A 16,269-nucleotide genomic window follows, 5' to 3' on the forward strand; every position below is an offset into this window, starting at 1 on the left:
GATGGACCTTTGTTGACAAAGTAATGTCTCTGCTTTTTAATATGCTATCTAGGTTGGTCATAACTTTCCTTCCAAGGACTAACCGTCTTTTAATTTCATGGCTACAATCACCATCTGCAGTGATTTTGGAGCCCAGAAAAATAAAGTCAGCCACTGTTTCCACCATTTCCCCATCCATCTACCATAAAGTGATGGGACTGAATGCCATGATTTTAGTTTTCTGAATGTTGAGCTTTGAACCAGCTTTTTCATTCTCCTCTTTCACTTTCATCAAGAGGCTCTTTAGTTCTTCTGCACTTTCTGCCATAAGGGTGGTATCATCTGCATATCTGAGGTTATTGATATTTCTCCTGGCAATCTTGATTCCAGCTTGTGCTTCCTCCAGCCCAACATTTCTAATGATGTACTCTGCATATAAGTTAAATAAGCAGGGTGACAATGTACAGCCTGATGTACTCCTTTTCATATTTGGAACCAGTCTGTTGTTCCATGTCCAGTTCTAACTGTTGCTTCCTGACCTGCATACAAATTTCTCAAGAGGCAGGTCAGGTGGTCTGGTATTCCCATCTCTTTCAGAATTTTCCACAGTTAATTGTGATCCACACAGTCAAAGGCTTTGGCATAGTCAATAAAGCAGAAATAGATGTTTTTCTGGAACTCTCTTGCTTTTTCCATGATCCTTCAAATATTGGCAATTTGATCTCTGGTTCCTCTGCCTTTTCTAAAACCAGCTTGAACATCTGGAAGTTCATGGTTCACATATTGCTGAAGCCTGGCTTGGAGAATTTTGAGCATTACTTTACTAGCGTGTGCGATGAGTGCAAATGTGCGGTAGTTTGAGCATTCTTTAGCATTGCCTTTCTTTGGGATTGGAATGAAAACTGACCTTTTCCAGTCCTGTGGCCACTGCTGAGTTTTCCAAATTTGCTGGCATATTGAGTGCAGCACTTTCACAGCATCATCTTTCAGGATTTGAAATAGCTCAACTGGAATTCCATCACCTCCACTAGCTTTGTTCGCAGTGATGCTTCCTAAGGCCCACTTGACTTCACATTCCAGAATGTCTGGCTCTAGGTGAGTGATCACACCATCGTGATTGGGTCGCAAAGATCTTTTTTGTACAGTTCTTCTGTGTATTCTTGCCACCTCTTCTTAATATCTTCTGCTTCTGTTGGGTCCCTACCATTTCTGTCCTTTATCAAGCCCATCTTTGCATGAAATGTTCCCTTGGTATCTCTAATTTTCTTGAAGAGATCTCTAGTTTTTCCCATTCTATTGTTTTCCTCTATTTCTTTGCATTGATCACTGATGAAGGCTTTCTTATCTCTCCTTGCTATTCTTTGGAACTCTGCATTCAAATGCTTATATCTTTCCTTTTCTCCTTTGCTTTTCGCTTCCTGTCTTTTCACAGCTATTTGTAAGGACTCCTCAGACAGCCATTTTGCTTTTTTGCATTTCTTTTTCTTGGGGATGGTCTTGATTCCTGTTTCCTGAACAGTGTCACAAACCTCCATCCGTAGTTCATCAGGCACTCTATCTATCAGATCTAGGCCCTTAAATCTATTTCTCACTCCCACTGTATAGTCCTAAGGGATTTGATTTAGGTCATACCTGAATGGTCTCGCAAAGAGTCGGACACAACTGAGCGACTGAACTGAACTGTACTGAACTGAATGGTCTAGTGGTTTTCTCCACTTTCTTCAATTTCAGTCTGAATTTGGCAATAAGGAGTTCATGATCCGAGCCACAGTCAGCTCCCAGTCTTGTTTTTGCTGACTGTGTAGAGCTTCTCCATCTTTGGCTGCAAAGAATATAATCAATCTGATTTTGGTGTCGACCATCTGGCTTTAAGAACATATTTTGGAGAGATGGAGCTGGGCTCAGATTGGTGGCTCTGCTGTTTAATTTCTGTGAGGATTTGATACCATCCTATGAGCACACTTTGGGCTGGCATGAACTTAAGCCAACATTGGGGTTTGCAGCCTTTGAAGCTGCTCTGGTTGGCATCTCTTCTTCAAAATATAGTTGTCCCTAGATGTCCATGAGGATTGGTTCCATGACACCCCTCACCTACCAAAAGACACGGATGCTCAAGTCCCTTAGATAAAATGTCTGAGTACATCTGCCCTGAGTAATCTTGGGTTCAATTAACCACAGGTGGAAATTCGTGGATGCAAACCCCAGGATATCCAGGGTGGACTATATTTCTGATCTGACCTTTGGATGTTCTGGGTTGGATGAATGGTTGGTCATTTACTTCAGAATCAATCAACAAGTCTGCTTTAGCAATAAGGATTAAATAACAATCTGCCTCCCTTTTTCTTGTGAAGATGAGCTCTTCCTCCTTGGCTCTGGTGCATGCTAATTCAAGAACTTTACATGGTCATGCTGACCTCAGAAGGAAAAGATCTAGTTAGTTAGCAAATCAAGGAAGTCATCGAAAGTTTTCTAAGTGTGGCCCTGACTCCAGTCCTTGTATCTAGAGAGGTGCTTCAGGAATGTTAAAGGAGACTTTCCCAGACTATCAGTAATCATAGACTTTATGGCTGTAAAACAGCTCTAGAAACTGTATGCAAATTTGAAAAAAGAAAAACATGCTAATATTTAGTCCAAATTTCTAAGGATTTAAAAACACTGGTCAAATGAACCTATCCTTCTAAAGAGTTTCCCACCATGTGAATTAAAGTGACTTATAGCTGTTTCACAGTTTCAGTGAAGTTTATATAGTAAGTATAAAGGAAGAGAGATTACTTGCTGCGTGGTGTAGCCAAAGAGAGAGAGAGAGAGAGAGAGAGAGAGAGAGAGAGAGAGAGAGAGAGAGAAAGAGACAGAAATTACAGACAGCAAAATTTAAGTTGATTTTTTCTTCCCAAACTCCAGAGAGTTTTTTCTTCCCAAGCTCGGAGGACTTTTGTGTCTCCAGGGATTTAAAATTGAACAGTCACAGAGACATAAACCTTGACAGAATGCTGTGCCACCCTGAACAACTTGGGCTGCAGGGCCAACTAATATGAATAAAATTGAGGTGACATGTCATAAGCGTCTGAAATGAAATAATACATTTCATTTCAAAATGACCGGTTAGTCAAATGTGAACTTTGAGCACTTTCTTTTGCTTAGCTATCTGTGACACTGTTCTGCGCTGGCTGTCTTCCCAGAAGCTGCCTGAAAAACTGGTTCAGAAGTAGTTCCCCTCCCCCTCATCAGCCAACCGGTACTTAGTGGGTTCCTGTGGGACAGGCACACAGCACCACACGTGGGGCTCCATTAAGAATGGTGATGGCTGCCATTGGCCTCTATGAACCAGGTGCATCAGGTGGATTAGTCCTTGTCCTTACAAAGCCTAGAAATGAACCATCAGGGAGCTGAGACAACTTGATGGAAATCATGCAATCAGCAAGAGAAAAAGGCAGAATTTGAGCCCAGGTCCCTCTGGTGCTTCTCAGCAGGGTTGTATTCCTGCTGAGGGGTGTTGAGGGTGGGATTCTGTTTCCTGCCGACTTCCTTGGTGCCAGTCTCTGTTCTAAGTCCTTTACTCTTGTCAACCCATTTACACTCCTTCTCTACATACTGTGCCATAGATACACTAAATTCCGATTTTACCAAAGATCAGAGATGCTAAGAGATTGACACAGAATTGTTCAGCATGTGGCAGAGCTGGGATTTGAACCCTCATGGTCTAGGGTCCCAGCTTATGGAGGAAAGCCCATGATGCTGTTGCCTTTCCCTGCTGCTGCTGCCTGTGGCCATCAGGTTATATAGTGAAGGCTCTATCCTTTGGGACCTTTGATGGAATGATGACTGATCAAAATGCAGAAGAGTATTGCTTTTAAGGAGCTTCCCAGGTGGCTCAGTGGTAAAGAATCTACCTGCCAAGCAGGAGACCTGGGTTTGATCCCTAGATAGGGAAGATCTCCCTGGAGAAGGAAATGGCAACCCACTCCAGTATTCTTGCCTGGAGAATCCCCATGGACAGAGGAGCCTGGTGAGCTATAGTCCATGGGGTCACACAGACATGACTTAGCAACTAAACAGCAGCGGCATTGTTTTAAAGGATTTTCTGAAAACTTTTGAAGAAAATAAACTCTTTTCTTCAGCTAATGACTTCTCCGAGCTTGGGAAGAAAAAAACTCTCTGGAGTTTGGGAAGAAAAATCAACTTGAGAAGACTCTGCACTTCCTAATGCAAGGGATTTGGGTTTCATCCCTGTTGGGGAACTAAGATCCCACATGCCAGGGAGGTGTACCCAAAAAGTAAAAAAAGAAAAAAAAAGTTGCAGAATCCTTTCCTGCTTCCGACTTTTCATTGATCCTTAGAATATGTACTGTCCAGGTCTTGCTTCCCTTCTGGGGAACCCTCGTGAGACGTCGTGGGGGAAGCCTGACTGAGCATTTGCTTAGTCCTGGCTCGTCATTCCTGGGCAGGATGAAGCAGGGCCATGTGAGATAAAGCTAACTTCACGCGCTAAGGTGCACCATGCAGAAACCAAGGTGATGGGGGTATTGACTCAGATATCGTCACTAGTGAGATGGCAGGAATTCTTCATTCATTGGCATTCTTCATTCTGAAGCCTGTTTCTACCTTAGAGTCACTTTCCTGATCCTTCTTGAAGACCTTCCTAACACAAGGTCCCACTAGGGGAAACCCTCCCACAAGATATCCTAGAGTGTGCCTGAATCTTGACTTTAAGGGGCCCAGAATAATCTCTCTTCATTTTTTTTTTATGCTTCACAGGCAACTGGAGGAAAGATGGGGAAGGATCTTTCTGGTTAAAACAGAGGAGGGAGGCTCCACAGGGGTAAAGAGGAGGATGGAGAGGTGACCACCTGTCCAGGCAGGGAGGCAGGGCCATCACAGAGGTCTGCATGGTTTGGCCAAGATGGCAATTTGGGTTCTGGTGTGTGGAGTGTCCCCCACAGTTCTGCAGCTGTTATATGGCCCCACCTGACTCCCCCTGAGAGGTGGTGTGACCCCAGGACAGGAGGCGCCTTATAACCCTAGAACAGCAGAGTGGAACCCGGCTGGATGAGCCAGCTGCCCTGAGGCTGACTACAGCCTCTTGTAGCCCACAGCATGGGAAAGACTTTGAGGTTTAAAAAGTTACTTGTATAAATGTGCACAGAGCAACCCCTCCCATTTGGAAATATGTGAAAAACAAAGTCCTTGTCCCTTTGGATAAATTACTAACCCAGAGCTGTTCTTTGGAATCATTACTGGCTGGCTTATTTGGACTCTCTTAGGGCTTTGTCATAGCTTCATTTTTGTTTGGAAAACATCCAAAGTATCCTTCAGCTGGAACTGCTCCCTTGCAGTGAGATCTTCCTTGACCATCTTGACCCTTTCCCAGCCGTCCCCCAGCACTTTGTTTCCTTTTATTAAAATGAGAGCACCTGTCACTTTCTGACATCATCTTATTCATTCGGAAGTACATATTGATTTCTTGTTTTCCTCACTCACTAAGCTCCATGAGGGTTAGATGCTGAATGGCATCTTGTTTAGCACAGCACTCAGTACAGTGGGGACAAAAAATATTTGCAGAATAAATAATCACTCACACAGGCCTCTGGGAAGATTTTGAGTGAGAGGGCTGAGGCCTAACTGCTCTTCACCCATCTCACTGAGCCAGGTGCCTGAGCAGGTGGAACATGGATAGTAGGTATTGCCCACTCTTGCCTCGGTGGCTCATCCACCTGTTCCAGCCCCCCAGGCCTCCCTGGAGCTGTCCCCATAGGCCAGTCACTCTGGGGACTGTGCCAGAGGCTTCCTCCACACTCCAGGGTGTGGAGTGACCTTGAAGTCTACTGAGTCCTATACTCATTTCTTCAGGCTTGAGTTTCTATTCTCTTCAGTGGATACTTTTTAGCAAGTATTGCTTGAGGGCCTACTATGTGATGGAAGCTGGGACACAGTGGGGAAAAACATACCCCTTTGTCCTCATCCTCATGGAATTAAAAGTTAAACAATCATGGCAACACAATGATGGGTGAAGCAAGGTGGATCTTGAGAATCCTCCCATAGTGCTGCAGATTCTTAATGAGTGCTCCTTTTAGTGGGAAAACTGGGGATTTAACATTGAGAGTCAAGAGCTGTGCTAAACCCTTTGTGTATATGCGATGTGTGTAATCCTCCAACAGCCCCATGAGGCATCATTGCCTTCCATGTTCATGAGTGAAAAGGAGAGCTCAGAGAAAGCAAAGGATTTGTAGAGCTGAGGGCCGAGCCAGGTCTCTGTCACGAAGCCCATATTCTTTTCCATCAATGTTGTTTGCCCTTTTGAATTAGTGATGATTTTAATGGTGGAAATATCAGGCTAGGAAGGAGAGCCAATTGATGCCAGTAGGGCTGTTGAGGGAGATGGAGGCCAGTGAGTGGTTGGGTCCAGCCAGGCCCTAGTTCAACCCAGAATTTGGCTGCCTTCCTTCTTCATCAACATCAGCCTCTCAATTGAAGTGAGAAAGAGATTGTGTAGAAGGAGAAGCAAAACCTCAGCTGCAAGTCTGATAGATCCCTTGGTCTTTCATTCATGTAATAGGAGTGACATAATGAAAAGAAAAGGGTTTGGAGGAGGGCTGGAGGGATGAGATGATGTTTCCAGGTGGGCGGGAGAATGCTGCTGAAAGAGACGACACTGGAGAATGGGCTCGGTGATAACTGGGGTTACTTCCTGGAGAGAGTCAGGCCAGATGAGCCATTTGGGTGCTGGCTCAGTTTTGGCCACCCAGAGTCTTCCAAGTTATGTGTAGAGAAAATGCATCTTTGAGAGTTGAAGCAGTGAATACCATGACAGTCAGTCCTCAGATAAGTGCTCCCAGCCATCTCAGCCGAGGTGCCCCATAACACCCACTCTCAGCTGTTTGGCATTATCTTCAATGCTCTTACTCTTTCCCTCTCCACATCCAGCCTCTTCTCATGTTCTGTGCATCCTTCCTCAAAAACATTTCCCCTCCTTTCAGTGTTCCTATTCAACCCCAGGCTATGACAACCCTTTTCTTCCCTCATTCTAACAAACTAGGCTCTACTTTGGACCAACTATTTGGTTTCTGGGAATTCCACAATTACTGATTTGCAGGTACCTTTCAAATAAAGTAAGGACTCTGGACTTCCCACTCCCTCCAGCCCCTAGGACTCCTGCTGGAGGTTGTGAGGTACCACCAGGAGGGGCCTGGCCTGGAAGTCAAAGTGAGCTTCTCACCTCCGCTCTGCTGCTCCAGTTTAGAGAAGGTATCTTAGAGTGAGCTTCCTCTATAAAAGGAGGTGGTAGGATCTGTCAATATTTATTTTCTTTTAGGATCTTGTCAGCTATAAAACCAGAGATCCCTAGGCTTAGTTCCCATCTCAGGCTCCCTCCCACACAGAAGGTTTCTTTGCTTGCCTTGTCTCTCACCTAACTCATTGTACATTAACTCATGCATTCAGGGGTAAAAATTCGTTATTGGTGGTGGTGAAAAAAACAGTCATTTAAGGTATGAAACATATGGACATATAATGCATAAACAGACACACTCTATCTGTAATATTAAATTTTCATATGTTAGAGGAAAAAAATAAGCCTCCTGAGGGCCATAATGAGAAAAAGGCTGAGAAGCACGGATTTAGCCACAAAGCTGTGCTGGTTATCATGCTAGGCATTGGACAGGTGAGCGACAATATTGCCTTCCTTCCAGAAGCCACTCCAGAGAGACGGCCATCCTTCTCATTCTGTTTCTCTCAAGCCATGTGTCTCCTTTCATTTCTTCTAAATCTTACCAAATGCTCTCTTTCAGTGACTTTATAGATGCACTAACATTCTGGTATTCATGGCTTATATTTTTGTGGCTTTTTTTTCCCCTCTAGCTATGGAATTGCTGGCACTACCAATGTGACGGGAGATCAAGTGAAGAAGCTGGATGTCCTCTCCAATGACCTGGTTGTTAATGTGTTAAAGTCATCTTTTGCTACCTGTGTTCTTGTGTCAGAAGAAGATGAACATGCCATAATAGTAGAACCTGAGAAAAGGGTGGGTCTGCTCCTACGCTACTGAGGGTTTTAATGTAATCATTTTTCTTTCTGGCTTCGTCAATGACTCCACTTGTTCAACCAAGCTGGATTCTTAAGACTCACCCTGGATCCCTCCTGAACCACCGGTCATCATTTCACAGATTCCTCCTCACTGCCATATCTCAGACTGTCCTCTCCTGTCCGCACTTTCACCACAGTCCATTCTGTTATCATCTCTCCTATGTGCTCATTCATGGGAGAGACTCAAATATATTCATATTTATCTCCACTTCTTTTAATTGTCATGTTCAAAGCTCTACGAAGTCTGTCTTCTGTTAACTACATCATTTGCTTCATCTCCATTCACTTAGTTTCCAATCTTCACAACCAACCTTCCTGCCAATCTAAACTGCTAGCAGTTCCTATCAGTGATTCATGCATTGGAATCCATTGGAATCTTATTAATCTTGTTACCAAACTTAGGTTGCTCAAGAATCAAATACTGAGAGAAAAAAAGGGAAAGTGAAAGTTGCTCCGTTGTGTCCGACTCTTTGCAACCCCATGGACTGTATAGTTCTCTGAGCCAGAGAACTAGGTCTGAATTCTCTAGGCCAGAATATGGGAGTGGGTAGGCTTTCCCTTCTCCAGGAGATCTTCCCAACCCAGGGATAGAACCCAGGTCTCCTGCATTGCAGGCAGATTCTTTCCCAGCTGAGCCACAAGGGAATCCCACTGAGAGACAAGTGTTGGGTAAAAGGAAAGATAGCTTTATTGAGAAAACCAGTCATGGTGGGAAGAAGGTGGACTCATATCCCAAAGAACAAACTCTCTGCTGCTGATCTAGGGGCAAGAGTTTTTAGAGGGGAGTTTCAGGGGGTTATAGGCAGAGGGAAGGAGCTGTATGCAGAATAGCACAGTCGGCCCTGACAGTCATCTTGAAATTGGTCATGTAATGGTCAGATTGGTGTCATCTTGATTGTTTTAAATACGGCTAATCTTCAACTCCAGGGTCAGTTTGTTCCCATCTCCTTGAAGCTAGTTCTTAAAAATAATTGTGTAAGCTTAATGATTAGCCTGGTTTTCATGTAGTTAACTTCTTCTACCTGGGTGGGGGATTCAGTATCTGCAAAACAGCTCAAGGGATATGGCTCAGAAGAAAGAAATGAAGGTTCTTGACTTTGTTTAATGACTAAACTATTATTTGGTCTTCCTTGATTGTTTTCCTTTGTTTTTGCATTTTGTCACTTCTATGATTGAATTTATTCTTTAGCCAAAGTGTTTTTCTACAGACAGAAGGCAGGCAGAGGACATAGGGGTGGGGGAGAGGATCTTTCCTAAGAAAGCCCTATAGGCTCCTGCTCCACTCCAATCTGATTGCTTCTTGAGGGCAGAGAACAATTTCTATTCTCTATATCCCAGCATCTGGCACAATACCTGTGCATTGTAGGGGATCAACAATAGATTATTGTTGAAAAAGTGAATGAAAGGGTATATCCAGGTTTTATTGAACAACAATCATAATACTAATAATACCTTTTGAGTAGAAAAATGCAGTTATATGGCTTACTATCTTTCCCTGTTTGAGATAAATTGAGGACATGAAGGAGTATGATGAGAAAAAAGCAACAGGAGGTCAATTTAAAGACACTGCCTGATATCCAGTCTAACCTTTATAAGAGGAATGGAGAGTCACATCCGATTTGATTGCTTTGTGTCATTCCTGAAATACTACTGAAGTTCATATTGTTCTCTGCTGCGTTTCTAAAGGTACTTGTCAGTTTAGGGCATGTTCATTTTAGGATTAAATTTGCTGTTTAATATTCTCTGTCAGCCCAACTTCTCTGATTACAATGCACTGTAGTGATAAGCATACTCCTGTTTTCCTGATGACAGTTTCTCCTGCATTGGCCAGGAGGATTTGTTAGGAGCAAGAAGCCAGGGAATCAGAGAAGTGCCTTAATTTGATGCAAAAAATTTAAAACCACATATTAAAGTGGCTAACTTGGAGATGGAAAATTTCCAGTGGTATGCTGGTAAACTGTCTCTCTGTTAGAAAAAAAAATCTGTAATTTGTAGCACTTGTCACTTGAAACTGTGAAATAGTGTCCCATAATTGATTTTAAGTTATCAATATGACATCACTGAAAATAGAGTTGGGAAGAGATGTGCACAATTGGCTCTTGAGAACCAGTACCAATCAGCTCCAGAGTACCACTGAAAATCCTATCCATAGACTGAATCTTTGGTAGTTCCACTGCCGCTGAGGGTTATTTCCTTTGGAAATTATAATAGGAATATGGGTGAGAACTCTGTGCATTGTAACCCCAAGTGTCATCTGTAGGAACTACATGAACATTTTCTTATAGACCTTAATGTTGACTTTATTTCACCTAAATTATTACATTTGTGGCTCAAACAGTAAAGAATCTTCCTGCAGTGTGGGAGACATGGTTTTGATCCCTGGGTCGGGAAGATCCCCTGGAGAAAGGAATGGGTACCCACTCCAGTATTCTTTCTTGGAGAATTCCATGGATTAATAGAAGAGCCTGGCAAGCTACAGTCCATGGGGTTACAAAGAGTCAGACACGACTGAGCAACTAACATGTCCCTTATGAATAAAGAGAGTGAAGTGACTAATCTTGTTTCTCTTCTTTTTTGACTGCCAGGAAACTCAAACCATAATGATGATTCATTCAAATCAATGATATAATAAATTATTATTTAATATTTGTATTTCTCACCTTCATCTATGCCTCCTATTCTGTGTTTTCTCTTCCTAATGATCTTTTGATATATGTTTGTTATTGTTTTCACTCTGTATACCATCTCATACCTTCCCTGACAGAGTATAAATAAACGCATTTCTTGAATTTTCCCTTAGATTTCTTCTTTTAACCTCTTAGTGTATATTCTCTGTTTTGTTACAATGTATTCATTTTTAAAGCAAAGTTGTATTAATATTTTCTTTCTTTTTTGTTCAGGGTAAATATGTGGTCTGTTTTGATCCCCTTGATGGATCATCCAACATCGACTGCCTTGTGTCCATTGGAACCATCTTTGGCATCTACAAAAAGGTAAAATGTAATGGATCAAGCAGCTGGTTTGGGATCAAAAGTACAGTTAAGGTTGAATATCCAGTCCTGCTTCACTGTTGATGGCACAGCCAGACTGTACATCATGAAACCCCACGAGGCTTGAAGTAGGGGGGTAGCCTATTCCTTCTTCAGTGGATCTTTCTGACCCAGGAATCGAACCAAGGTCTCCTGCATTGCAGGCAGATTCTTTACCAGCTGAGTAACCAGGGAAGCCCCAAAGCGAAAGCGTTAGTCACTCAGTTGTGTCCAACTCTTTGTGACCCCATGGACTATAGCCTGCCAGACTCCTCTGTCCATGGAATTCTCTGGGCAAGAATACTGGAGTAAGTAGCCATTCCCTTCTCCAGGGGATCTTCCCAACCCAGGGATCAAACACAGGTCTCCCACATCACAGACAAATTCTCTACCACCTGAGCCACCAGAAAAAAAAATAAAGACCCTTATTTCTCAAGTTATGACTTTTCCAGCATTAACTGCATAGTGAAAATCTATTAAGTTGTTAAAAGAAAATGTAGTAAGAGGTAGATGGGAAGAGATGGTGCATAGCTGTAGCACTGATAACCATGTGAATTGAGAATTGTGAGAGTGTGACAACAGTAGGGATTATATCAAAACTGTCCTTTAAATTTTCTAAATCAAGTCTGCAAACTATGGTTTCCCCCGGCCAAATCCAGCACATTGCCTGATTGCTATGGCCTGTGAACAAAAAATAACTCTTTGGCATTTTTGAATGGCTAAAAAGAAAATTAAAAGAATAATATTTCATGACCCGTGACATTTATATGAAACTTAATTTTCAGTCTCCATAAATAAAGTTTTAATGGCATATGGTCAGCTTGCTTGTTTACATGTTGCCTTTGGCTGATTTTGCACTACACAGGCAGGGTTAAGTGGTTGTGATAAGGACTGTGACAGTAAAGCCTAGAATATTTACTCTCTGTTGGTTTACAGGAGGAGTTTGCTGACCCTAAACTCCTTTGTTATAAATTACAGAAAGCATACTGGTACAGCATGGGGATCCAGATTTCTGCCCTGTGTCTCTTCTTCCCGCATGACCTGTGCAGGAACTCTACCTCTAAAGCCTCTCTTTAAGTCTGTGTGTGGAGGGCTGGGGGGTGGAAGAGAGTTCAAATATACAGACAAGTGAAAAATAGATAAATACCTGTGGGTCCATCATAAAACACGATGAAATCTAAAATGTGTCATCTTGTCTTCAGCCCTCTTGTTTATTTTAGAAATAAAACTTTACAGATGCCTTTGAGGCTGAGCCCTTTCCTTCATCTTAATGGATGAGGCAGCTAATTCAGCTGACCTCCGAGGTTCCTCCAACTCCCCCATTCTGGGATATAGAGGCCATAACTTAAGAACTGAGACTGCAATTTGTGCATTACTTTTCAAAGTGACTTGTCTAGTATTGCACATAATCTCCTTTCAAACATGGAAAGTAGGACCACCATGGGACAGTTTTCTTTCGTTACTGAAATAAATTTTGCATTTGTCTTGGCTGGGAGACAGTTTAAGTAATTGAAGGTTCTAATACTCATACCAGAAAGACAAAGGCGGGAATTAATCTATCTTTCAAGTCATACCATGAAATATTCCCTTCTTGGTATAGATATGCAGGCATGTAATTTTACCTGCAAGGTAGCAGATCCAAATATTATAGTATACAAGAGAGCTTTGTAGCAAAATTCTTCATATAGAGGTAGACTTTTGGTTAATGACTCAACCAAAGCTAAAGCAGCATTAACATTTGCCAGCCCCAGTTTCTGCCTCAAGCCCCCTCTCCTAATAAAGACTCTTTTAAGGGAAAAAAAAATTGGGAAACTGACACTATCAACTGAAAAAAAATAACAGCTTGCGGCAGCAGCTTGAATTACAAATGCTGGAAGAACTCAACAATGCATCTCCACACTCCTCTCAATAAACCTGAAGTGACTCTCTTAAAGACTGAGAGAGGTGACGAGTGTCACATTGTCTTTAAGTCATTTCAGTTTTCAAAAGCCTTATTGATTGTTTGAAGCCATTTGAGAGCTTACAGGGCATAAATACTGAAATGTCTGATGTTTTAAAGGAGGCGTCTCCTGCTTTCTGCGGAGCTGGTTCTGGGCTGGAATTCAGGTTCCTGGTGCACCCACTCAGAGGCATAACATCAGTTGGTAACTGAAATCTGGCAACAGTGAGCTGGTCTTGCCCACAAGATGCCTGGAAACAGGCTGCAAAGGGATCTCTTAGGGCCCGTGGTCCAGTGTTTCTATGAAGTTCCTGCCATGGCACCTCCAGAAGAGTCACCCTGCCTCTGGCTAGAGATATTCAGAAGGGGTAGAATTTTCCTGAGGTGTTGAATGAGTGTTTGTCCAAATATTGAATCAAAATCTGTCTCCCTGTTGCTCATAATGGTCTTTGTGTATCATTAGAAAATAAGATTCTTTTACATGCTTGGAAATGGCTTTTTTGCCCTCCTCTCTCTTTCTTTTGAAGCTTGCAAAGTCGCTTCAGTCATGTTCAACTCTTTGCAACCCTATGGACTGTAACCCATCAGGGTCCTCTGCCCATGGAATTCTCCAGGCAAGAATACTGGAGTGGGTTGCCATTTCCTTCTCCAGGGGATCTTTCTGACCCAGGGATCAAACCCAAGTCTCTTTCTTTTAAGTCTCCTGTATTGGCAGGAGGGTTCTTTACCACTAGCACCACATGGAAAGCCCTTTCTTTTAAATCTTAAGTTAAATATCTTTCATGTGAGATGATTTTTCAACCTCTCTCTAGTGTGCTTATCCTCTATTGGATACATTCTAATTTTTAATATCCGTTAAACATATCCTGGCCCGGAAGTAAAAGCAGAGTTTCAGAGGTGTTCTAGCAGCTTCAGAATCCAATTCACTTCCCTTAACTGGACACACAGAGTCTTAATAGCCATATGGAATATGGCTTCCTGACATTGACACTTACTAGGTTTGTGAGACCTTGGGCAATATAACCTCTTGTTTTGTTATCCATAAGGACAAGATATTGAAAATTAAGCATAACAGCAATGAAAATAGTGCCTGGCACATAAAAAGTGCTCAGTAAATAGTAGCCATTAATATTACTTGCTTTTTCTATTAATATTCAACACACAATTTCACAACTCAAACCAACTTAAGGAGAGAAAGGAAGGAGGGAAGGGAATGGAAAATGACTGGTGTATGTAACCAAAAAGTCCACTGGGTAGTACAGCCGTTTTCGAGGACTCAGACACTCACATAACAGGACACTTTCTATCTCTATAGCTCCCTCCTTTCTGGTAGAAGAATGGCTCCCAGTAGGTCTGGGCTTACATTCAATCCTTTCAGTTACTCAAACAGAAGATGCAAAACTTAGACTTCCCTGATGGTCCGGTGGTTAAGAATTCACCTGCCAGTACAGGGGACATGGGTTCTGTCCCTGGTCCTGGAAGATTCCACATGAACAGGGCAACTAAGCCCATGTGCCACAACTACTAAGCCTGGGCTCTAGAGCCTGGATGCCCTAGAGGCCACTGCACCGAACCTACATGCGGCAACTGCTGAAGCCCGTGGACCTAGAGCCTGTGCTCCTCAACGAGAGAAGCACTGCAATGAGAAGCCCATGCACCACAAGGGAAGAGTAGCCTCCGCTTGTTGCAACTAGAGAAAGCCCGCATGCAGCAATGAAGTCCCATCACAGCCAAAAGTTAATAGACAAGTAAAAGAAGATGGAAACCTCTTGTCCAACAATTTCAACAGGGATTTCACCTCATCAGCCCTGCTTGGCTTGACTTAACTCATGAGTGCATCTCTCAACCAGTCACTGTGGCCTAAGGCATGCAGTGATCTGACTGGTCAAGTCAGGGTCATGTGTCCACCATTGGAGCTAAGAGTGAGGGGGACGGTATCTTAAGGAAGATTAAAGTTCAGTTGTCAGCAGAAGAGTGAAGCATACTGGCCAGGCAAAATCAGCTGATGTTCACTCTAGATTATATACCCCTTGAGATCAGGGACCTCATTTTATATATTTTTTTTTGCACACTAGGTTGGTACAGTAGTGAGTAATATTGGCTGAGTTACTGGAGATGCTGCCAAATGTCCTGTGAGAACTTTTAGGGACGGTTGGGTTGTCCCTCTGTGGGAAGACTGTCTATGGACATGACAGCCCCACGCCAATTCTGCCCGACCTTCTCCTCCACCACCTCAAGTCTCCAGAATCCATGGTGTCTTTCATGCTCTATATGGAGTAGCATGGGTTAAAACAAATCAATACCTGCTGCAGGTGGTGGCCTGTGATAAGTAGAAAAAGGTAGGGTCCAGAGGCTTTATAATTTTTGCCAAGCTTTATGCACATTGGTCTGTGAGCATCTACATGAGACTGTAATAGGTTCTTTTTGAACAAAGACATTCATTGTTGGGGGTTTGGAGGAGGCTGGGCATTAGAAAGGGGTTTGGGCTAGAAAAAAATTCCTCCAACTCCATGACTAGATGGAATTACTTTGTATTTCTTTTGAGCATATGGATCATAGAAAATGTTGAGTTCAGTTCACTTCAGTTGCTCAGTCATGTCCGACTCTTTGCAACCCCATGAATCACAGCACACCAGGCCTTCCTGTCCATCACCAACTCCCGGAGTTTACTCAGACTCATGTCCATCGAGTTGGTGATGCCATCCAGCCATCTCATCCTCTGCTGTCCCCTTCTCCTCCTGCCCCTAATGCCTCCCAGCATCAGGGTCTTTTCCAATGAGTCAACTCTTCACATGAGGTGGCCAAAGTATTGGAGCTTCAGCTTTAGTATCAGTCCTTTCAATGAACACTCAGGACTGATTTCCTTTAGGATGGACTGGTTGGATCTCCTTGCAGTCCCAGGGACTCTCAAGAGTCTTCTCCAACACCACAGTTCAAAAGCATCAATTCTTCAGCGCTCAGCTTTCTTTATAGTCCAACTCTCACATCCATATATGACCACTGGAAAAACCATAGCCTTGACTAGATGGACCTTTGTTGGCAAAGTAATGTCTCTGCTTTGTAATATGCTATCTAGGTTGGTCATAACTTTCCTTCCAAGGAGTAAGTGTCTTTTAATTTCGTGGCTGCAATCACCATCTGCAGGGATTTTGGAGCCCCCAATAATAAAGTCTGACATTGTTTCCACTGTTTCCCCATCTATTTCCCATGAAGTGATGGGACCAGATGCCATGATCTTCATCT

General features: G+C 42.9%; 1 protein-coding gene across 1 annotated transcript in view; it reads left to right on the forward strand.

Annotated features, from left to right (window-relative positions):
• FBP1 (fructose-1,6-bisphosphatase 1) overlaps positions 1–16,269 on the forward strand; it is a 31,710-nt gene that overhangs the window by 5,780 nt on the left and 9,661 nt on the right. Inside the window, exons 2-3 of the mRNA XM_010836043.1 lie at positions 7,834–7,996; positions 10,959–11,051. Coding sequence (XP_010834345.1) covers positions 7,834–7,996; positions 10,959–11,051 — 256 coding nt within the window. The remainder of the gene's footprint in view (positions 1–7,833; positions 7,997–10,958; positions 11,052–16,269) is intronic.

Source organism: Bison bison, unplaced genomic scaffold, assembly GCF_000754665.1.
Source record: "Bison bison bison isolate TAMUID 2011002044 unplaced genomic scaffold, Bison_UMD1.0 scf7180017864057, whole genome shotgun sequence".
NCBI classification, from domain to species: Eukaryota; Metazoa; Chordata; class Mammalia; order Artiodactyla; family Bovidae; genus Bison; species Bison bison.